Below are 23,578 nucleotides of genomic sequence, written 5' to 3'. Positions count from 1 at the left end.
CTTAATCGTGATTTGTATTCAGGTCACTAAAGAACTTTAGAGGCCTAAGGTCTGCTATGTGTGAAATTATAAATAACAAAAAAAAAAGAGCAAAATTTTAGGACTGAATTTTAGTGTGGTTTTCATGTGGAGTGTAACAGGTGCTTTCCTGTATTCCAGCTTTGCATTCAGTTGTTTCATTAAGGTGCAGAGGTGGTACCTTCACATTCATGATGACACTTTGATGCTGTTGGTGTTGTCACGAGTTTTCATCTTGACCGTGTGGGAGATAATTTTGTGGGAATCTGAAATGTTCTCACAGAGTTTTGAAGAGGCACTACTCACTCTTACAAATTGGAACCTACAGTAATCTTTTTTTCTTTCTTTTCCTGTTTCTATAGGGCCAGACAACTGGTGTTTGCTTTTCCTGCTGGATTCATCATGATTACTCCAGCTTTTGAACTGACCCAGGATCCGGATTTTCTTACTATAAAAATCAGAGTGCCTTACGCCAGAGCTTCAGAGTTTGACATTTATTTTGAGGGGGAAGATTTCAAATTTTATGCTAAGCCATACTTCCTCAGGCAAGTAGTGGGAAACTTTTTCAAAAATTGACCTTCATACTAGGAAATGAACTTAATTTTGGTCCCTTCAGAATGTTCTTCATCTGCAGCTTTTATTCTGTTGACTACAGACAGCTCAGTTCATGCAAAGATTTGGGTTTTTTTGGATCTGGCCTCTTTGTTCCTAGGCATTAAATCATGTTAAAGGCAGTTGAAAAAAATGCTTTTCTAAATTTACTGTACAATGGCTTTTTAATTGTAAGTGGCCAGACAACTCTCTGGGTGTAAATTCTGTAGAGCATGTCTTTTCCTGGGAGGAATCCAGGGGGATTGAATTGCATGGATTTCATTACTGTGAAAAGGAGTCACGTAGTTAAGGCCTTTGTGCTGCTTTTGGAATGTGCCTTACATTTTTATAGGCTGAGACATTAACTTGCAGAATTAGTCAAGAGTGAGGCATGTCATTTTTTGCCTGCAGATTGACGCTTCCTGGAAGAATTGTAGAGGATGGCAGAGAAAAAGCATCTTATAATACAGATGAAGGTATTGGTTGATGTATTGGTATCTGTGTCACAGAAAATGTTGCTATTTCCAGTAATTTATACTTAAAAACAAAAGCAATAAAGCAATAAATTTGTTGCTTGCAGAACCTTTATTGCATGACTTAAGACAATAATCAGATTGGTGAATGTAGCTTCTGTAGATTGTTTGGTAGAAGGATTAAAAATTAAATAAAGCTTGTATTCTTCTGTTGGTTTGTGTTTATACAGTGTAAGTCAGGAGACTCTTAAGTAGTTAAATATTCTCTTTCATGTTTTGTCATTAAAATCTTGAATTGTTATGAAATAAGGTTAAAAACATGCATAGGGATCAATGCATAATAGAACACTAGCTGCAAGTGTCCTACTTCCTCTGAGCCTTTCTCATTGGAGGAAAAAGGCATGGTTTTGTTTGTCTTGAATATCTTAATGCAATAATTACATTCTGACTTTTTTTAAAGGTACTTTTACAATTCAGTTACCCAAGGAGAATCCTGGCCAATATTTTGAGGGGCTGGACATGCTGACATCTCTTCTAGCACCAAAGAAATCAAGATCAGCAAAACCTTTGGTAGAAGAGATGGGTATGACAAAATCAATCTTGTTTATGCAAGATGATACATGGGTGTAATGAAACAGTTATAGACCTGTAGAGTGATGTATGTAGAAAAGTACAATATTTCTGTTACTGACTAGTCCAAGGTATGAGAAGGGTGTGAATAAATCAAAGTATGGATAAGAGTGGAAATAAGTATGTAGTAGATGATACACATATCAACTTCATAGGTTTAGTTATTTTTAAATTTTTCGAAAATGTGCTTTAAAAATATGCTAATGCTCTGTAGGTCTTTGTACCCCTCTAGTGGCTGTAGAACACACACACAGTGGAATCTTCTACTTTCTACAAACTACAACTGGACTTTTAGCTCAAATGAGAAGCTAATTAAAACCACAGATTCTAGTGCGGGTCTTGCTTAACACCAGTATTTAACAGACAAAAATGTTTGGGTATCTCTGTTTAGTTTTTTAATACTTGCCTTAAATTATTGATAACATCACTTAGGTTCTGTCAGGGTTCTCCTAGCATCAAATGCTGATCTAGTTGAAATCAGTGGAACAGGTATTTCAGTCTGAGGGAGTGCACTTAAAATTTAGTGTTCCTGATGTTCATTTTTGAAAACTGGGGAGTTTGAAGCAGGACCTGTGGGTTACAGATCTGTATGACCCAGTGTTGAGTAAAATTTCTTAAGAGATGGAGTAAAATGAGGGAGTTTTATTGTGCTACCACTGTTACCTTTCTAGGAAATAATATCTATTTTTTTGTGTAATAATTTTCTTTCTCTGACAATGCCATAGCTACAGCTGCCTCTGCTGAGCTATCTGAGGACAATGAGGAAGAATTTGACTGGGAAGTGGAACAGATTCCTTATGAAGAAAGCACTCCACCACTGCAGCACCCCTATGGATTTGGGAATTTGCGCTCAGGGGTGTTCCAGAGGCTGCAGGTAGATGCATTTTCTTTCTTTTCCTGTCTTAAAAGTCCTGGGTAGGCTTCCTGGCTCACAAGACAACTTTTGAAAAGTGCAACTCAGTTATGTGACTCTCATTATTGTATGAACTGTAGTAGTCACAGGTTTTGGAGCAGGATTGCTGTTTAATGGGGATGGTATTTGCATTCTGTTAGGACATATATGTTGGTTTATTTCCATGAAATTTGTGAAGAAATAAATTTCCCATCAGCATTAATGGGATGGGAAATAACTACTTAATGATGTTTAAAAGGGCACTGCAATTGCCTATTAATTAATGTACAGCCCCTTTGAAGAGTGAGAGTGTTCTCAAAAGTCACAAGAATGGTGTTTGATTCTTGTCTTTGTTGGGGTTCTGTGCCTTTGTTAAACATTGCAAATTTATCTTAATACAAAATAACCTCCCTGCCTTATGATAAAATGGTCTGAATAGACTCGATAATATCATGAATTCTAAGGAGCTTCAAATAATTGCATTTCCTTGGAATTTTGATGTTTTATTTGCACAATGGAGCCTGGATTTGGAAGACTTAAAAGGAAGGTTGAAGCTTTTCTAGGGATTTCAGTGCAATGCTGATAAGCATCCTTCTTAAATTCCTACTAAATAAATCTTGTGTGTCATACCAGTGGCTTGGTCCTATAATTTTGGTCCCATTTGCAGGATGAGCTCAGTGATGTCATTGACATTAAGGATCCAGACCAAACTCCTGCAGAGGAACGTAGGAGGAAACGTTTGGCAGCTGAGGCTGCCAAGTTTGATCCTGATCATTACCTGTGAGTACTGATTGACTTCACCTGGCCAAGTACCTCTGAAACACATTCCCTTTTCCTTTTTACAAATGATTGGATTTAAGATCACTTTTGGAAAGAATAGCTTTACTTTTGGGCTGGTTTAGTCTCATGGGAGCAGGCTGTAATGGGTGTTCTTAGTGTTACACTGACACAGAACATTGCTCATCTGTTTTGGGGTTACTCAGCTGTTTAATTACTGCTTAAGTCTGTGTGCAAGGGGGGCTGCTGTCAACTGTTTGCAGAGCATTGTTTCATAGTTAATGTCTTCAGCAGCTGAGCAGCCATTCCCTGCCAGCATTTTGGGTTGACAAAGTCAGAACTTTGTTTTCCTGTTGTGAAACAAGGACTAATGAGCCATCCTGGTCTAGGAGGAGAGAATTTGAGTTTTGAAGTTACAAAGATTTTTGTCTTGGCCTCTTTGTTTTTTGCCTTCACCACATGAAACCTGTTTTAGAGCAGAATGAGGAAAATGTCCAAGACTGTGTTTCTTTTGTGCTTCATTCCATGTGGTGAGGTGAAAATGATTCTTTATACCTTTCAGGCTGGAGTATTTCAGGTCAAATTAGATTCAGATAAGTAAAATAAATGAAAGCCATGAGACTTGGTAATGTAGATTGATTCCTGCAAGATGGGTTTGGTGGGAGAAGAGGGTAGTCCCCAATGGGGAGAATTAGCACTGTGGTGTGTTTTGTTGGGGACAGGAAGGCTTAACCTATTTTGAGTTTTTCAGAAGGTAGCTTTACAAACCTGGAATTTTTCCTCAGTTGGATGTTTCAGAGACAGCCTCATGTCTTCCTGTAGCACACAGAAAACAGAAGAGCTTTCTTGAGCTGCATTTCACTAGAAGTGAAGTAGTTCCTAACCTCTAATGGGATGCAAATTGCAGTAATTTTAAGTTTCCATTTTAGACTCTGTGTTCTGGCCTGGTAGAGCTACACTATTTAGTTTAATGGCTCTGTCTTGGTTGTTTCAGAACAGATGATACCAGCCTTTCTTCAACAAAAATTGTTTTCCTGAGGAGAACAGAAGCTCTGGTAGAAATGGGGGCAAACAACAGTTCTGGTGGCTTTGAGGAAAATGTACCCTGCCATATATCTTGAAGTTGCTTTGAGATTGAAGGGAGGCAACAAAAAAATCTGTCAGTGTGAGAGTGAAGCAAATTGCATTCTGTGTTCAGGTTTTGTGTGGTGGTTAAGAAGGTATTAAGAAATTTCCTGGTGGTTTTTATTTTTTTCAATTCTCAGTAGTTATACCATTGTTTGGCTTGAAGAACGAGCTCAAATGGTAAGAGGAGGCTTAGGACAAATCCTCCCAGAATTATTAGATTGAAATTTTTATCACAGTGGCTTTGTGCTGAGATGGAGGTGATCTCTCTTCCAGAATTCATGTACAACTCTCCTTTTTCCACCTTGCTGCCACATGTCCTTGCTTACCTTAAAGACCATCCCCATCTGGGCTTCTCCTTCACCTTTCAGCTGCACAACTTCCTCCCCACAAATTCCCTGGGTCTTAAGCAGGAGAGCTACCCAGTAAAATCATGTGATTTGTGTGAGAAGCCTTTGGAGTGTTTTCCTTTAGCTGCATTCAGAATAAATCGGGTTGGTTCAGCTTCATGTGATGCTGCAAGCTCATCAGTTCCCTGAGCTTCTGGGTGGCTCAGGGAAGGTGGAGGAAGTAAGGAGGGAATACTGAAAGACAGAGAATATTGGGGTTTGTTTTTTTTTTAATAATTATTATTCTCTGCTTTAAAGTCAAAAAACATATTTCTAACATGGAAAATAACCTGGAGCCAAGTGAGATGTATTTTATGGATGTGTTAATATGTACCCACATATAATATGAATTGAAATAAATAGCATATGAAAGTTCTTTTTATTTTTCCTAGAGCTGATTTTTTTGAAGATGAAGCTATTAAGCATCTTTTAAAGTACAAACCCTGGTGGATTGATGCTCATAAAAAGATGACAGCCTTGCAGGGAGAAAGTCATCAGGAACATGACAGTCCTGCATTTGGTGAGAATATACATATATATGCATATATATACATACACATCTGCTGCTTGAATGATAATTGCTGTGGTGCCATGTTACAGGTTATTGTTCTTAAAGGAAACGTATTACTCTTCTACATTTATTATTTATTACTTTATTACATTACTTTATGGATCTTGGAGACTTTTCAAAGAAAACTCTTTGTGTCCATTTGGAAACCTGAAGGCATGTTTCCAGGGTGAGTTGGTGACCTTGTTGGGAGCACTGTTAACAGATAACTGAGGCTGCCTCCCTGCACACAGTGATTGCAGAGAGCACTACAAGTTACCATTGTGCATTTTCTTCTATTGTTCTTTGTTCATTTCCTATGTAGTATGAAAATCTGATATTACTAAAGTAGATGATGATAATCCCTTCACCAGAGGTTCTCAGTATGCTGATAATACTTGCACTTCCACATTTTCTCTGGGAGAACAATAGAATTTGGGTAGATGTTGTGTATTTTACTGTGAATGTAATCTGATTTTCATTCCTGGTCTCTTTTCAGCCTCTGAAGCCAAAATTGTTAATTATGTCCATCATAACCACTTGATTTAAAAAGCACTGGACAAAGGTACAAGAGGCTTGAAAACACAATAATGAGGGGTTCCTTTGTTTGTTTTTATCCATTCACTCCTTTGTAAATGAAACACTGCTCTGTTTGCTTGGTTGAGGAATATAATTAAAGTGAAGAGCTGCTGGATGATTTTATTGATAAGGAATGTTTCTCCTCCAAATTGAGGTAGTGAGGAAAAACATGAATGTTGTTGGGTCTTAGAGGCACTAACACACTCCTCAAAAGCCTGGCAAGCCTGCTAATGAAAATTACACAGAAAATGGACTTTATAAAGGATCATCTTTGCTCCAAGCCATTTCTTATAACATATTTAATAAGAATGATCCAAAACATGTCACCTTCATGGGGCTGAGTGGAGAGGCTCATGCAGTTTTTTGAATCTTGAGGAAATTTAAGTAACATAAGAGGCAATCTGGAGTTTGGTGATGTTAATGGCAACAACCCATCCTTTCCCTTGGAAAAACCTCAGTTTTGGTAACAATTGTGCTGTTTGAATAAGTGGCTGAAATCAGTGGAGGTTCCTAAACCTGAGTGAGCTGTGGTGAAGGAAACCACCATGAGAGGGAGTGCAGGTTCTACTTGAAGGCCTCCTGTGAATGGAAATACAAAGGGGCAGGATGTGGCTCCAGGCTGTTCCACCTGGAATCTGATCATCAGCAGGATGCATCCCCTGTGGTTTTATATTGCTTTATCCAGCCAAAGGAATGGTGCAGTTAATCAGGAATTCCTGTCTGTCCTGTGTGAAGGAAAGATTTGTTCTTGATTAAAGATGTGCTGCTCCTCAAGTTAAACATGTAAAAGTGACTTTAGGGTAGGAAAGAGACATAAAAATCAGCAGATTCTTTAAAAGTTTATTTTCTTATTCAGAAACACTGAATGAATGGAATTATTTTTTTTCTTCCTTTTCCTGACTTACATTGATGTCTTTTCAGTTGTTATCTTCATTGGTTTCTTAGAGCCAAAAACTTGATTACTTTTGTCTTTATAATGTCTTTGACTGCAAGGAGCAATTAGAAGTACAGATGGCCTTTTTTATTTTTTGCATGACATTGCAATTAACTGAAGATTTTCTTTGGTTGATTGCTGCTCTTATATTTATCCCTGGTTATTTTCTCTTTTGTTTTTACATCATCAGGTTCTTCTAATGTCTCATTACCAAATTTTTTCTCTTTTTGGTTCATCTCATTAACATTTAAAGTTTTTGTCTCTCTTCTGTCCTTACTTTGAATCTATTTTTATTTGACCTTTTTACTTTTTCTCCAGCTTGTATGCATAGTTTGTGTATATTGCCTTTTTAAAAAATCTTTTCTTATCCTAAGTGTCTCTTCTTTCTTTTGTCCTTTTTGTACATCTCACTGTGTATTCTTTTCCAGCCCTTTTTGTTCACACTTACAATGTCTTAAGTCAAGTAATACTCCATAAAGCCTTACTAATTACACAGCCTTTCCCATGAGGGGATAAAATTTTTGGAAAGCTTGCCTTCTGCTGCTGCTGAAGTTTACATGAGTGTCTTGCTTCTACAGATTCCAGATGAAAGGGTTTGTATTTTCTAACAGTCACATTCAGCTTGGTTAAAAGTTCATTTTTATTCTACTTCCAATTGCACAACTGTAAAAAACTCCTCTTTAGGCAACACAATAATCTTCAAAGGCTCAGGCTGACATATGTATTTAATCTAACATTTATATGCTCCAAGGATATCTTATTTTGTTCGGGGTAACCTCTCATGCTTTCAGTGACTGTTTTCTTTCTCATTTCTTTATAGAAAGAGAAGCAATTTCCTTTTAAAGTTCCACCTTTCAGTAAGGCTCGGCTCAAATGTATGCCATTACTGCTAGATTCATAAGTTTAAGATGGATTACTTTTCTTTTTTTATCAAATTTCTGCAATTGTGCTGTCAACCTGCTTTGCTCAGTTTTCAGGGCTTTGCATCATGTGTTCCTTCCTGGCACTGCTCTGCTGCAGAGCAGGTTTTTGTCATGTGAGGAAATTCTGCATTTTATTCTTACAAAACTCTTAATGATCAGTCTCCACTGTAAAATATCTCAGGTTTTAAAAGGCAAGAACAGTAGGAAGAAAGAATGATGTATGGTGTTGATATGTTTGCAGGAACTGTGGATTTCTTAAGGAATAGTAAGGAAAATTAGTATAAAGGAAAGTGTGAGACCCAGGAAAGGCTGTCCAAGTCCAGTGCTTCTGTGGAGAATGCCTGGAGGAAGAAGGTCAGAAGTGATGTGGAGGAAATGTCCTGGAAATGTTGATTTGAGAAGTGGAGGTGGAGGCTTGACAGTGAAGAAAAGATAAGTGGAGGAGATAAAATTTGGATGAAAGAATTGCAAAGACAGGAGAGGGATGAACAAACCAAACCGTAGTTAGCTTGAATATGGGTGTGCTGAGGGGATAGATTTGTGTTTTTAGGACTTTTGGCTCACTTCCTGAAAAACTGAGGCTCTTCTGATCACAGTCTACCGGACAGAGCTTTAGGGAGTCTCAAAGGTGGTCATAATCTGCAGCTTTCCAAAAATGGCCCCATGTATGTGGAGAAGAGCTTTCACCAAATCTTCGGTGCTACCTTTTGAGGGGCAGAGTGTGTAAAGAGGAAGTGGGAAGTTCCACTGACCTCTCATTCCTCTGCAGGCTGCACCAAATTCAAGCAATTTAACAGAAAATCAACTTTATTATTTCAGTTGCTTGTTTAAGTTTACGTTATTATTGAGTATTTTTAAGGCAGCCCTGGGGAAAATGCTGACTCTGCACAAAGGCTTTGGGCGACTGCAGTCAGAATAGTGCTGCCTTTCATCTTGTAATGGCTTAGGAAGAGCTTGAAGAGAGACTTGTTTGCTACTGATTAATATCAGTAACTGATTTTATTCTGACTAATCTGCTCCTTTAGCTGGTGTTGCTGATTCCTTAACCTACAGGGATAGAAGCACACATTCAAAAACCTCAGAATTGTAGCATACTAGTTTAAAGAAAAAAAAAAAGAGGAGAAAGGTCAGTTCTGCTCAGTTCTCTCCCTTTGGGAGAGCTGGGGGGTTCAAGACTTGGCTTGAGAGGGCCATAAACTGAGGCTCTGCTCTCATCAGGAGATTATCAGAGGTATTTCCTGACCTGTAGTTTCCTGATTGACCACTGAGTCAGCTCTGTGTGGGTCCAGCACATTTTATCTAAGTGCTCCTAACACATTTAGAACTGGAAGTGTCATAGTAGTCTCGAGATACAGATCTCACAGTGATTTAAGTGGTGTTATCACAGTGTAAAATACCAGTAGGGCTGTAACAAAACACCCTCTGGCTGTCAGACCTCATCCTCCCCTCAGAGATTAAACTCTGCTTCACTGACACTCTGCTACTGAAGGACAATTTGAAGTATCTTCTTTTTTAGCATGAGGAATGACCAGCTTAAAACAAGTAAAAGAGGTGATTAAAATGTGAAGGTAATGTCTGCAGTCTCATCTGTCAGTAACTTTGTGAGATGAATTTGTCTGATTCCTTTAGATGTGGATCTATTAACACACAATTATACTCTGGCATGGTTTTGCCATTGGCAAATACACAAAACAATTTTAAATCAAAGTTACAAAAAACTTGCCAATTTAGCTTACTTGATGAGTAGCAGCAAGTGCTGCTTTGCATTAGATTAATACTGATTGTGGTACAGATTGTTAGCTACAATTTGGCAGTGTAAGTGTACAAAAGTGTACAGGCTTAGTACAGCAGAAAATGTAATTACAATTTTAATTGTTCTGATAATTTCACACCATGTACTTGGAAGTTTTGAACTGGGAAAACAAAGTAGGTGGTGGTTTGGACATGTTAATTATGAGTTTCAGGCCTGGATAACTAATTGTTCAAAAACTTCAGGCAATGGGTAGATGTTTTGTTCTAACATTGAAGTATCTTCTCCAGACAAAGATATTTTATTTAGATATTTTTATTTAGAACACCTGGCACTTTGCAGCAACTTAATGAACATCTTGTAACATTTACCTTTGGGAATGGTCTAGTGTACATCTTACTTGCTGCTATTTAGTAGACTTGGAATTCCTGTGTTTATGGTCCAGTTGTAGCTGTTATGATGCTTCAGAGTTTGAATTTTAGAGGAAGGAAACTTTACTGCTATGTTTTATGAATTTCACTTGGAATTTCTTTGCTTGCTGTTTAAAAGTGGAGTGTGGCTCACATTTTCATTGGAGAATCAACTTAAAAAGAAATTTACTGATAGAGATACATCATCTATAGTTGTGATTCAAGGGGTAGTACTGAACTGCTTTGCATGAACAGAAAACCAGAGTTAGAACTACCCTATCTTTCTAAATTGTCACTTGCCTCTGGATTTTTATCCCATACAATGTGGGCTTAAGAATCCTCATTTTACTCAGATCCTGATAGTGCATTTATGTCTGTATAAGATATCCAGGCATCCACAGAAATCCTTAGCATTTGGAGAGGTTCAAAATCATCAGTGTGTACATGCAGTGCTGGAGCTTGACATTGAAAGGAATACACCAGAGCTTAATAAAAGTTAAAGAGGAAAATAAGAGTGATTTAGGCTTTTACTTGAGTGATGGGTGACTTTTGATTAGTTACATGCTCCTTTTTAAAGACACTGTTGAAGTAGTATTACCACCTATTAAAGTGAATGTGCCAGCTTTAAATTCATAATCAATTATCCTTTTACTTTTTATAGTTGTCTTCTCTGAGGAAGAGAGAGAGCAGATGAGAAAGTTCACAAATAAATCTTACATTCTGGATAAAAGAAGCCGTCACCATGTATATCTTGGATTAATTGATATTCTTCTGGCATATTGCTATGAGATCTGTGTCAATGAAGGGGACAAGAATGTAAGTTTAAAGAAGTAAAAAATAATAATGTATTTTAGGAACCTAGTGCTGGACCCTGTGCTGCCATTTAAGAAACTTACCTTTTCAAGTGAACTTACTTCCAGGCATCAAAAATACATGATGAAGTTCAAATGGAAGACTTTCCATCTCTAGACTTCATGCACGTGGGGTTTAGTAGGATTTCTGAACACTCGTGTTCTTCTACAGCAGCGTTGTAATAGGAGAGATGTGGAGTTGCAGGAGATTCCAGACAATTCTCTGTATTTCTGATTTGTGTATCTTGATTTATTCAAATGCAAATTTAACAAGATAATTGTTCTTTTTTGTTCTGTGTGGATCCCTTGCCCTCTTGGAAATGGAATTGCTTCCCAGATACAACTTTGTGCCTTGCATCTCCTGTGCTGCTATGAACCAAGGAGATGCCTTTTCAATGCTTTTGATCAAAATATTGGAGCATGTAATCAAAACCATTCTCTCTTGATGAGACTGACATGCAGGACATGGATTGTAGAATGACAAGCAAAATGTCCAGACCTGCTGATTGACCAGAATAATCTGGGATTGCTGTTGTGTTGAATGTTAGTGCTGCACAGAACTGCAACTCTGTACAATTCTTTATTGGTTTTGCATTAACTGTATGGTGTATGTGGAAAACACACTGGGGTTTTTTCCCTTTCCCCCTACCTTTTTTTTTATTCCTATTTAACAGGAAAACCAAGACATTTGGGCCACACAAATCTTCACTAGAGCCAGGATTATAGATCCAGGTTTTCTGGCTTTTTGCCCCAATCATCCCACTAGACCACACTTCCACTCAAATACTATGAATCTGTCACATATTAAGAATAATGACATTTTACATGTACTGCTGGCTTTAAGACCCTCTCTGAAAGCCAAAAGTCTTGAGCTGTTTTCATGAGACAAGGTATTTGAGCTTGCTTTTGTTGATTGAAGTCTCTGTTGCTTTGTGCAAATGGACTGAATTCCACTAAAGTACCATTTCTCTGTGTATTGCTGTTCCATTTTAAAGATTTTGTGCATGGGCTGCATCTTCCCACTATGGAAACCAACTCAGTTACTCAACATCTGCATTGCAATATAATTTTTAATGCTGTCCTGTGGCCATTTCAATGCACATAATGTAATGACTGCTTCTTATTCACAAAGGTTCTTAAATTGCTGCCAAAATGTTATCTTAAATAGTTTGCCAGCAGTGTTGGATTAGATGATACTTGTTTTACTGTCCCCTCTGAAAATCAGGTTGAATCATCTTGGAACATCAGGAAACTGAGTGCAACATTGTGCTGGCTGGAGGTAAGGTAAAAGTAAAGTCTTGAGTTATATTTTTGCTGTATTACTTGAGGATTTTTTGGTATTTTATGTTGTTTCTGTGCCAAGTTTACTACTCTTTCAGTGTTGAAGATGAATTAAATGCATGTCCTGTTTTTGATGGTACCTGAAATTGATTTCTGGGCTTCAGAAATTAGTGGGCATGTGTTGTTTTACCTGCCCCCTTCTTTTCAGCCTTATTCTTGGAATAATAAAGGTTGGAAAAGACCTTTAAGATCATCAGGTCCAACCATAACTAGCACCATCACCATGTTCACCATTAAACCATGTCCAAGGGCCTCATCCCTGTTTGTTTAGTTGCTGCTCACTCTTTGGAACCAACACAGATTAGAGTAAACCCTGAATTCCACTCTCTCCACATTCAGATTGTTCACTGAAAGCACCCAGGCCTGTGTAAAGAAATTGTTACAGCGTTGGAGGTGGAAAGGACTTGACCTGGCCTGAAATCCATTAATTCCTAAAATGCAGGAAGGTGGAAAGGACTGTCCCAGCCTCAGTCCTGAAACGACTGAGCCAACTCTCACTTTGCAGGATCAAAACTGATACTGGACAGGATTTTTGGGTCCAGTCCTTCAAACTTTTCCAGTAGTGGTGAATGTTATAATCAATTATAACTTGTCCTTTGACAACAGGTTTTATTTTGAGTTCTGCAGTAGCAGGTTACAAAGGAGTGCAGCTAAAATGCCCTAACTGCCTTAATTCACAATTTTTTTTTTTGTTTTCCAGATCTATGTCCTAACATAGTGAAGGAGTTTTCTGCACGTGCTTACCGTGTGATAGAGCAGTTCTTGGTGCAGCCTGTGCCAACAGTGTATTTCACACCCAGAAAACTCACAATCCTGGCACCAAGCTGTTAATAACTATCTCTGTTAGACAGACCACTCGGGCTGGGAGTTTTCATCACTGTAAAAAAAAAAAAAAATTCCCTCAGCTCTGATTATTTTGAGCTCACTGCCATTTTGCTAGCCATGGCATGTACACACCTTAGCCTCTAAATATTCAATCACAAACCATAAATGATTTAAATGCTTGCTGGTGATCCATTAAAATGAACAATGGGTTGAGGTAGTCACAGAATGCAAAGAAGTGCTGGCTGTCAGCATAGTGCTTTTATTACTTTTAATAGATTGAGAGGTCAAGATGAAATAGGTATTTTTTAAAATTAATTAATAAATGGAGTATTTTGTCTTGAAAAGTGAAAGCTGGAAAGGAAATCACTCTTAAGAAAGTCTTTAATAACTCCTTAATGCCTCTGGCCTGAGTAAATTAGAGGTGTTCCTCACTGATAAAGGAGGGCAATGAACTGTTCTCCCCAGGCAGGTATATTTATCCCTGTCTTGAATATCTAGAATTTCCATGAAAAGCAGAGTTGTGTATCATTTTTGAAGATCTTGTATGTCCACATGTATTTGGTTAATATCATATGGATTTAATTTTTCTTTATTCTTAAAAGGGTTTTTATAGCTTCTCCTTAATATATACAATAATGTGAGGCAGATGTAATTTATTACTTTAATCTAAAGGATGGCGAAGTCTTGAGTTAGATGTTTTATTCCCATGTTCTTTTTTTAATCCCAAACCACTAAAATGTATAGGACTTCTGTTATCTTGCCATGCAAACTAAATGTGCAGGGTCTCATTTCTATTTAACATGTACATTTCCATATCTATTCAAATACAGATTTTTAGAGGCATAATAAATCAAAAGGTGCTTTTTTCCCCCCCCCATTCTGCTGTGGCTTTTTTCCTTAAAGGAAAAAACAAACAAGCACACAAACTAATGCAGATGTTTCACTGATACACACAGAGTTTCTCCAGCATCCATGATGTCCTGGTATCTTTTGGAAGAAGAGTGCTGTGCTATCCCCTGTACAGGCATTTTGAGCTGGTGACACGTGCCTTCAATGACACAGTCATGATTCTGCAGCTGGGTGAGTGTTTAGGGACTACAGGCTGTACAAAACCATCTTTGTATCTTGAGTTCTTGAAGTTACCTGCAACTTTTCTATTTAGCGTGAGTTACTTCTTTGAAAAAAGCATTAGATTTATTTTTTGGACAGAAGGATCACTGAGAAGCAGTGCTTCAGTGGTTTATTTTAAATGCTTGTGAGTTGCAGGATTAAAAACCCACACAAATGGCAATATTAATCTTTACTACTGCCAAAAACTGTTGCTGATTGAAAATACCATTGACATTATAACAGTCAGGGAATGAAGTTTCGAGGGGAAGATGGATGCTGTCCCTCCTCACTTATCTCCACTGCCTTATGTTGCTGTTCATAAGTGTGAAAAAAGAAAATTCTGATATCAAAACTGCAGTGGTACAATGCTGACAGCCTTTGGGGGTTTTTCTGAGGAGGGTAGTACATGAGAGGTAAGAAATTTGCTTTTCTTTTAATGTCATGGTGGAAAACGGTGTTGCAGTGAACATTCAGTGATCCAGTGAAATATTGCCTGACTGGGTAAGTTATTACCAGGATGTTTCAGTTTAGATGTTGGTAGAGTTCTGTTCTTGTGTGTCAGAATACTGTTCCATTAAAAGGAGAGAATAACAGCAAAGTTCAGTTTATCTTTAGATGAATGCTCCTCCTTGAAAATGTGGAAAAAACACACAGAAGTCTGCGGGGAAAAATAATGTAAAATAGAAATATGACTTAAACTTTCCTTCCAAATACACAGGATGAAAGCTGCTAGAATTTCATGGTGGTGTAAAATCAGATTATCATATCAAATGGTAGATACAGAGCTGGGGTTAAATTATATCCTCATTTTGAAATAGTCTGTGGAAAGAGGACTGGATTTCTGCATCTGTAAAATTCAGGTTTCAGGCTGTTGTCTGGCAGCTCTCACAGCAAGGAACTCCTGAAGGATCCAGCCATCTGCAGAGCATGCTCTGACTTTTCTGTTACATATGTTGGAAGGTTTTTGATTTGTACTTTTAAATACAACTAGTGGGGTTTTTTGAATAATCAGGAAGTAGTATGTGCACATAACAAGCAGTATATTTATTGATCAGAATAATGCAGACCTGTAACCATGCAAAAACTGTTAAATCCCATGGGCCCATGTTCTAAAAGCAGACATTTGATAGTTTGCCTGATGCAGGATTCCCTGTTTCAAGTCTGGCAAGATTTGCAGCCTCTCATTAGAGACCCATTAAGCTACTATAATCCAAAACTTTTCATTTATGAAGAAAGACATTTTTTGTTGCAACTTACTGTAACATTCACTGATGCACATTGTTACTTGGCAGATGGAGTAGCAGGAGTGGATGTTGGAAATGGGTTGGGCTGACAGCTTGACAGCTGGAACCTGAAAAAATCAGCAAAATTTTAATTCCACACATCATTTCTTTGTAAAAGAGCATGCTTCCTTTTAGTCAAAATAGTGATGTTTGACAAGCACTGATGGGGATACAATTTAAAAGTTATTAGTTGTATTTGGGATTTTATGTTTTCTTTGCTGACTTAGTTGGTTTCCTACTAGTGAGCTTTTTTTGTTCTGTTTGCCATGGCGTTTTGCTCTCCACATTCCTTCTTATTGCCATCTTCCTTACCCTTAACTTTCATTCTCTGGCTGTATTTTTTCAGCATGGGATTACTTACAAATAAGCAAACAAATTTTGTGCTTGAACAGCAGGGGGAGTGCTGATCTTTGTTTCTTTTCTTTTTTTTTCCCCCCTCTCCTCTCTAAATCTGTAAAATGTAATTTCATCCCTGTTCGGGTTTCATAGCCTAGGAGGAGCCAGCCTCTTGGGAGAGGGTTATTAGATTCCATTTGCAGTGGTGGCTGTTTTCATTTGAATGTGGGTTTTTTACCCCCACCATTAAATGAATGGTGAAAATAATTTTTTTTAAGTTTTCCAGCTCTTAACCCTTTAGCAGCTTAGTCATCAGAAAACTAAGGGAGGGGATTCCAGATAATTGGATGGATGCATATGAAGGAAAAACCAAACTGACAACAGAAAGCTTTCTGGTTGTGGAATGAGAAAGCTCACATTTTTAATCTTTTACTGTGTTTATTTACTGTGTGTCAAATGGCTCCTTCCTGAGCCTGAAGTGAGTTTTTTCTTTCATTTTGCCAAACTATTCTGTAACTAGCAGAAGTAGGAAAAGTTCTCCCTAATTCCAGGCCCTGGGCTGCTGTTAGGTAATCACTACATTGCCTCACACAATTCCATGTGCTTGACCCTGCTGTGAGCTGTGTGTTCCCAACCTTATTATTTTCCAGCACTGGTATTGGTGTAGGCATAAAGGGAAAAATGCTCCTCTTAAGAGAGATGATGTGGCAGAACTTCTTGTTATTTGTGAGCTACTTTCCAGCTTGCTTTTCTTTTTAAATACAGTGCCCTGGCTGTGCCAAAGTTTGGGCCAGCAGAGCTTGGTGCAGTGGAAAAGCTGGGGGAAGGGGCTGCTTCAGCTGTGGAGAATTACATGCATGACTGGGCCTGCAGCCTTTGGTCTTACAGAGATTCCTGCTGAATCCAGAGGCTCCCATCCCCAGGGATGTGGATACTGAAGGACACAGTTACAGTGCTGCTGTTCCCAGCCTGTGAGTCAACCCCAGTTTCCAAGGTGGTCGTAGATACTGTGGTCACTAAACCCTCAGATGTGAGATAATAAAGATGATCCATTATGATTTTTTGTGAATTACGAAAACAAAAATCTATTTCCAGGAAAAGCTGCAGTTTTGAAGTGTCTTCTGGACATTCACAAGATTTTTATGGAGAATGACCCTGCTTACATCCTTAATGATCTCTTCATTACGGACTATTGCATCTGGATCCAGAAAGTCAAGTAAGTTCTTCAGTAGTTAGTGATGTGGGAGGTGTTTTTAGCATACTTCATCTACGAACAAGTGTCAGTAAAATAAATTCTGTCTCCTATACATGGGAATATGATCAATTTTTTTTTGTTTAGCAACAGTGTCTGTCCAACAATTCTTGATACAGAAGCAAAGACATTCAGTGCACTTTTTAAATGCAGTGACATCACTGGAGGAGGGAGGGAGGAAGGAATTGCATTTTAAATAAAAATGTGAATTTTCATTAATATATTAGTAGAGGTTTTGGGGGGGAAAAACAAATTCTGGGGAATTCTCATTATACTGTGATCTTTCTTAGGAAGAGAAATGTTTATGCAGCACTTATGTAACTTCAGGGTAAAGGTTGGAAGGAGCTTCTAGGTCAAAATTGACAGCACATGTAGAGCATTCCCAGCTGTATGGAACATGGATTTATGGACTGTAGCAGTTGCACCAATTGATTATTAACACCAGAACAAGTGTCACAAATCTCCATGTGCTCTGTGCTCCTGCCGCTGCAGCTCTCCCTGGCAGTGTGGGAAGCTTTGGCTGCCACTACTTGAGAGGAAGGAGGGACTCTGCCACCTCCAGACAAAATCCCTGCAGTTGTGTGTCTCACCTGTGTTCTTTTAAAGGAATCAGCATGGCTTATTTCCAGAGTTTTGGGAAGTTTGCAGCCAGACTGGTTGGAATACCAGCATGTTCTAGTGGCTTAAAACCAAAAGTATCAGTAGGAAAACAGTGGGAAGTGGATTAAATGATTAAAGCAAGCTGCGTGTTCAAATCTTACTAAGCTTTATATTGTTCTTGTCAGATTTATTCTGTTTTTCATACAGCTTTTGTATTATTTTTCCTTCCTTTTTATGTCTTCACAGCCTTCTCTGAAGGCCCACAAAAGAAGGTGTGAGTTGGAACAGGCATGACTAATATACACACAAAAAATGGCATTGTCTTATTTGTTAATACAGCAATGCAGACTCCTAAACCATTGGCTAAAATAGTCTTTGTATTTAACATGAGACTGCAGGGGATAAAATAACTGAAGTGCACAAGACAGTGAAGGGGATATAGAGGGAATTTGCCAATAATCAGGATCAGAAAGGGGAATGAGGCAGAGAACTGAGTCAGCCTGCACAGGCTGCATGTTTAGGTGTGACTTCAGCAGTACTTGGAGAAGAGCTTCAGTTCATAGCTGTTTATTATGTGTTGTTGATGTTGATTCTTATTCTGTGTGTGCTTTCAGTGACTCTGTTCCTATAGGTAACAATATATAAAGTACTTTAAAGCAATTACAGGTGTTTCCAAACGTTTTGATTCATCAATCCTAATGAATTCCAGAAACAGCCGGTTTATTATACACTGGCATATTTGAGGAGGCTTTTTTCAACCACGCCTTAAATGTGTGGGAAATTCACCAAGTGTGGGGAAATTCAGGTTGAAGTTGAGTTGAAAAAGCGCAGTAAATAAAGGAGAAGGTTATTTCATGGGTCTTTCACAAAGAAATGAGTCATTAAGCAGTAACACCTCTGCTGCCCATATCAATGAATATAATGTCTAGCAAGTTAGTCATAAAACCCAGTTTTCTTTAAATCCAGCCCAGGAAAATGCACAGTAGCTATAAGTGACTGATGGATTAACACATTTCCTCCCAGACTCTCACATTATGTCCCAGTTAAGCAGAACTGACAGCTGCTGGAAAGAGGGCAATTAAGCTATCTTACTGTCAGAGAGACATGGCACAATAGCTGTCTGTCATTAGGGGAGCAAGAGAGAGAGAGGAGCTGCAGAACCCAGTCCTATTTTTAGGCCTAAATCAGGACAGCATTTAAGCATATGCTGCAGTCATTGCTGTGCAGTTCAGCAGTGTTTGAAGTTCAGCAAGTGCGAAGGGAATGGGAACACTTGGTTTTGTTCCTTGATGTGGAAGGGAGCAACTAAGCTCACTTGTCACTCCAGAACATACCCTGACAGGGTGGTGATTTGTCTGTTCAAGGCAAGGGGTCCCAGCTCCCCAAGTGAGGCACCTGGAGAGGAGGGTGCTGCATCTTCCCTTCCAGGGGAGGAGGGGTTGTGACATCCCTCTGGTAATTAATTCCCTCTGAAGCACTGGCACGGGGTGCCCAGAGAAGCTGGGGCTGCTCCATCCCTGGCAGTGTCCAAGGCCAAGTTGGATGGGGCTTGGAGCAGTCTGGGATAGTGGGAGGTGTCCCTGCCCAGGGCAGGGGGTGGATGGAGATGAGCTTTAAGGTCCCTTCCCACCCAAACCATTCTGTGATTCTATAATTGGTGTTGTGGTGGAAGAATTTTGGGAGGGGAAGGTATTTATAGATGTTATTGTGGTGGTCTTTGAGTGTAGAGTTATTTCTATCACCAGTCAGTCTGGATACTTCCCTTGTTTTGTTTCTTAGCTATTATTTGCTCCATACAGGCTTCATTAACTTCCTTTGTCTCCATTTCCTCCTGTCCTTTTGTGGCTGAGAACACTCAAAATCCATGGAGGGTTTTCCTTTTCTTTTCCTCTTTCCCTTTAAGTAACAAATTCCTGGTGGAGGCTGAGCCCTCTTTGTTTAAACAGTTAAAACAGACTGTAGGTTCTTGTTAGTGAAGAATTTGGGCACTTTAAAACCAGCTGGAAACAAGCTCTTCAGCTCACCTGTGCTAGCAGAGATCTCTGGATTTAGGAAGAAAGTTTGGCACTGGCAAAACCATAATGCATATATCCAGTGATAGAGAGCACACAGTCCCATTCCAGATGAAGAGAAGCACCCCTGGTAGGTACTAGCTTTTAAATATTCCATGTGGAAACAAAAACCTTATAGCCAGCAGTGTGTCAATAGCTGATTATAAATTTGGTTTGAGATCATAATTTGGCTGTGGGTAAATTAGATTAATAAGTGAATGTGTCACTGGGCTGGCAAAAGCTGATTTATTTTAAGCACAGTGTATCTGGAATTGGAAATGATGAAGATGCTGAATAAAACACAGGTGGCTAATAGTCAGCTGGGGATGGGGAGTACAAGCTAGGCCTGGAATTCTGAGGATTTGTTTGTTTTGTTTCCAGAAAAATTACTTTATTCAGGTACCTGTTACTGAGAGAAAAGTAGATTCTCAAATGTCTTAGACAATGCAAGATAGTAGCTAGTGTAGCTAAAATTTTCTCTTCCTGTTGGCAATCTTAGAGCTAGTTTTACCTGCTTTCTAGGTTCCTAGTATTTCCCTTCAGGCTGCTTGTGAAGTGACTATTAATAATTCCATCCATTGTGTAAAGGGGCATGTAAATCCTTCTAAGTGTTGTTAGGTTTTGAAGAAAGGGAGCATGTTGCTCAGCCAAACTTATCAGAAAAGAGGGAAAAGTAAATGTTAACCTGGGTAACAAAAGCTTGACAAAGACCTATGGAGGCAGCTTGTGGTAAATCTCAGCAGGTGGTGTCAACATTTCTGTTGAAAAGCCAGATGCAGCCAGATGGAAAATTGCATCTTTAACCCCTGAGGTCATAATGACATGTCATCACTTCATTTGATCCCCCTGCTAAGTGAGCTTATCATCCACCCTGCTGTCACTTCTGTTATTGCTTTCATTTCCATAATAAAATTAAATTTAATTTGCTTGGTTTGCATGCTTTTGTTCTTTAGGTCCGAGCTTTTATAAGCCACTCTGATACGTATGGCAGTCTCTCCGAGGTGAAATTAGAACTGAATTTGTGTTCTGAGTCTGCAGTTTTTTCTATCTTTCACACCTTCCTTTAAGCAGAAGGGGATGAGGGAGAGGAGAAGGGTTTTTGGGGAAACCACTGTTCAGTTTATGGCTGCAGTATGGGCAGCTGGGACCAGGGGAATCCAGGTGTGCATTTCTTGCAGGAGAGCCTTTTTCCCCTCTGTCAGGAGTCTGTCTGTGACCCCACAGGAGTTGTGTCCTTTGTAGAAGTCAGAATAGTTTACCCACTGCCTCTTGCTGTGCTGAGGTTCCTTTGTGTGGCCTGATGTCTTTCTCCAGTGTTTTGTGTTCCCCTTTGTGCCAGGCTCTATTCACATGGTGTTTTTTGGCTGCTGTTGTACATGTGTGCCTGCTGGCCATGACATGGGTGGGAGGCTGAACAGCTTCCTTCAAGTCCTTGGCCAGACAGGCAGTACAGGCAGTTCTGCATCCTTGCTTGAGGGAACAGCTCCAGCCCATGGCAATTTAAAATATTTGTACCTAATATTTACATGGATATTTAACTTTAAACATGTACCACTTTAATATTGGTAAATGTGTATTTTCTGTGTACCTGAACTGGAGGTGAAGCTGTGAGTGTTCCTGGCAGTTTTCCAGGGTTTAGTGCACTGAGTATAGAATCTCAGAATGGTTTGCATTGGAGGGAACTGTAAAGATCATCAAGTTCCAACCTCCTGCTGTGGGCAGGGACACTTCCACAAGACCAGGTTACTCATCCATTCAGCCTGGCTGTTGTACAGTTGCTTGCTTCTCACTGTTTTATAGCTTTATGGGTATGAGGAGTGCAGGAGAATGTTTGATCCCATGTACAGTTTTCATTATCACTATTTTTCTACTTTTTAACTTAACATAAAATTTAAAAAAGTATTGTTTGTGTTGTATTTTGTAGTAGCTTCAACACGTGCAGTGAAGGAGAGCTGTGAGCTAAGACAGATGAGCTGTTAAATTGCCTTGCTGCGTTCTGTGGAACTGTATCTGCAACTTGCTTTGTTATCCTTCACAAATACGTGCACTGCACCCTGAGACAAATGTAATGTTGCTAATTTTGGTGACTGTAGGTGTAACATGCCAGTTCGAGCATGGACTCCTTGATTTACAGTAAAAAACCAAGATTCCTGGTGGCAATTTTACAGTCTCTGTAGAAGCTGCTGTCTTTGTTGGAACTAACTAAATTAAAGGCAGATATTCTTGAGCGTGTCATATTTGCTTCTCCTGGTTTGCAGGTGAGACAGCTCCTGAAAGGTGGGTTGGCCTCATAGGTCTGTTTTCCCTTTCATCTCTTCCTTACAATCGAAGCCTAGTCCTTGTTACACCATAATTACCCGCTCTGAAGCCAGCAGGGAGTTGCTGCTTGATGTGTAGGATGTGAATTTCTCCTAAATAAATGTAGGATTAATTACATTCACAGCATGTCACGGAGGTGATGAGATCGACTGTGATTGTTCAGCTCCCCTTTTCTTTTCCCCAGGTTTTCTGACTCCCTTGTTTAATCAATACAGTGTAATGTTGCCCTGAAGTGTTAAGGCCTGATGCTGCAAAGGCATGAAGGAGTCCAGGAGTATAAGGAAAAAGATGATTTGTGAGAAAAAGGATTTTTACTGCCCGCATCACGTCAGATCCTAAAGTGCACAAGGGAGTAAAGAACTCAACCTTAAAGTATTGTAGTTTCTGTCCATTGCATTGGTTTTACCTCAGGCTTTTGCTAGATTTGGGAAAATAGTTTGTAACATGTAAACGTCTTTAAGTTTCTGTAGTCAAATATGATCTTTCAATGAATGTAAATAGAATTTTAACATACATTCTGATGGTATATTAAAATAATTTGTGAAATGGATCATTTATCTGCAAACTGAAGAAATTTGGTTTGGTTATTATTTGCTAAAATCTGTAAAACTTTGAAAAATGATTCAAAGTATGTAAAAAGATCTTGATTCTGCCATTTTGGCAGCTGTTTCTTCGTGGCATTTTTGTTTACTTTAGTGTTTTGGGATTTTGTAAAGCTCAAAATACTTGAAAACAAGCCAGGCTTTTAAAAGTCTTTTGGTATTTGCTTTTTTGCTGCTTGTAGGGTTGATATTCATAGATTAATAGAATGGTTTGGGCTAGAAGGGACCTTAAAGCTCATCCAGTGCCACCCCTGCCATGGGCAGGGACACCTCCCACTGTCCCAGGCTGCTCCCAGCCCCAATGTCCAGCCTGGCCTTGGGCACTGCCAGGGATCCAGGGGCAGCCCCAGCTGCTCTGGGCACCCTGTGCCAGGGCCTGCCCACCCTCACAGGGAAGGATTTCTTCTCAATATCCCATCTAAACCTGCCCATACTCATGAAGTTCTATTTCACCATTATGGCATTTTCATGTTCCTAGGAAGGGTTTAACTGTAACCTTTGAAACTCAGGACTGTCCTACTAAATGAGGAGTAAATGGAGTTACTCTTGCAGGCTCTGCATCTCTCCTGTGAAAATACTGAGTTCAGGCAGGATCATTCAGGAATAAAACTGTCCTAAAAGGTTTTCAAATGGTGCACTGCTAATGTTAGTTTATTAAATTTTTGATTTGTGATGGGGGGAAGAGGGACTGTGTTAACACATAATAAAAATGAATTCGTGCTTTTAAAGCATTCTCAAATGTTACAGGAATATGCTAATTTTCAGCTGTTAACCTCCTGGATCCAGCAGCCGTGATTCCAAAGAACAAAGGCATAGGCAGTAATATATTCTGGATGAAAATCCTGCCTCTTGGCTCTGTGGGATTAATCTGATTTGTACAGCATGTTTAAAGCACTTCATCCCGTTGAGGTGTGAGGGAAAATGCCCCTCATGGTGTTGTGTTTCACATTTGTTACAGGGTCATGGGCAG

The 23,578-nt window shown here is 39.1% G+C and overlaps 1 protein-coding gene across 4 annotated transcripts in view; it reads left to right on the top strand.

The window, feature by feature from the left end:
* The window catches only part of SHQ1 (SHQ1, H/ACA ribonucleoprotein assembly factor), a 40,441-nt gene that overhangs the window by 1,809 nt on the left and 15,054 nt on the right, over window positions 1-23,578 (top strand). For 2 of the 4 annotated variants that reach the window (XM_069027824.1, XM_069027823.1), the window contains exons 2-11: window positions 381-563; window positions 1,021-1,085; window positions 1,543-1,665; window positions 2,438-2,586; window positions 3,272-3,384; window positions 5,288-5,415; window positions 10,700-10,854; window positions 12,115-12,168; window positions 14,012-14,135; window positions 16,880-17,000. In XM_069027824.1, coding sequence (XP_068883925.1) covers window positions 421-563; window positions 1,021-1,085; window positions 1,543-1,665; window positions 2,438-2,586; window positions 3,272-3,384; window positions 5,288-5,415; window positions 10,700-10,854; window positions 12,115-12,168; window positions 14,012-14,135; window positions 16,880-17,000 — 1,175 coding nt within the window. In that variant the 5' untranslated portion in view covers window positions 381-420. Of the gene's footprint in view, window positions 1-380; window positions 564-1,020; window positions 1,086-1,542; window positions 1,666-2,437; window positions 2,587-3,271; window positions 3,385-5,287; window positions 5,416-10,699; window positions 10,855-12,114; window positions 12,169-14,011; window positions 14,136-16,879; window positions 17,001-17,326; window positions 18,245-22,190; window positions 22,457-23,578 lie in introns of those variants that run through there. The other 2 variants (XM_069027826.1, XM_069027825.1) reach the window with 2 other exon arrangements.

The sequence above is a fragment of the Aphelocoma coerulescens genome, chromosome 12, assembly GCF_041296385.1.
Source record: "Aphelocoma coerulescens isolate FSJ_1873_10779 chromosome 12, UR_Acoe_1.0, whole genome shotgun sequence".
In the NCBI taxonomy this organism is placed as follows: domain Eukaryota; kingdom Metazoa; phylum Chordata; class Aves; order Passeriformes; family Corvidae; genus Aphelocoma; species Aphelocoma coerulescens.
The sequence above is the reverse complement of the archived record's forward strand: the minus strand, read 5'-3'. Positions and strand labels throughout refer to the sequence as shown.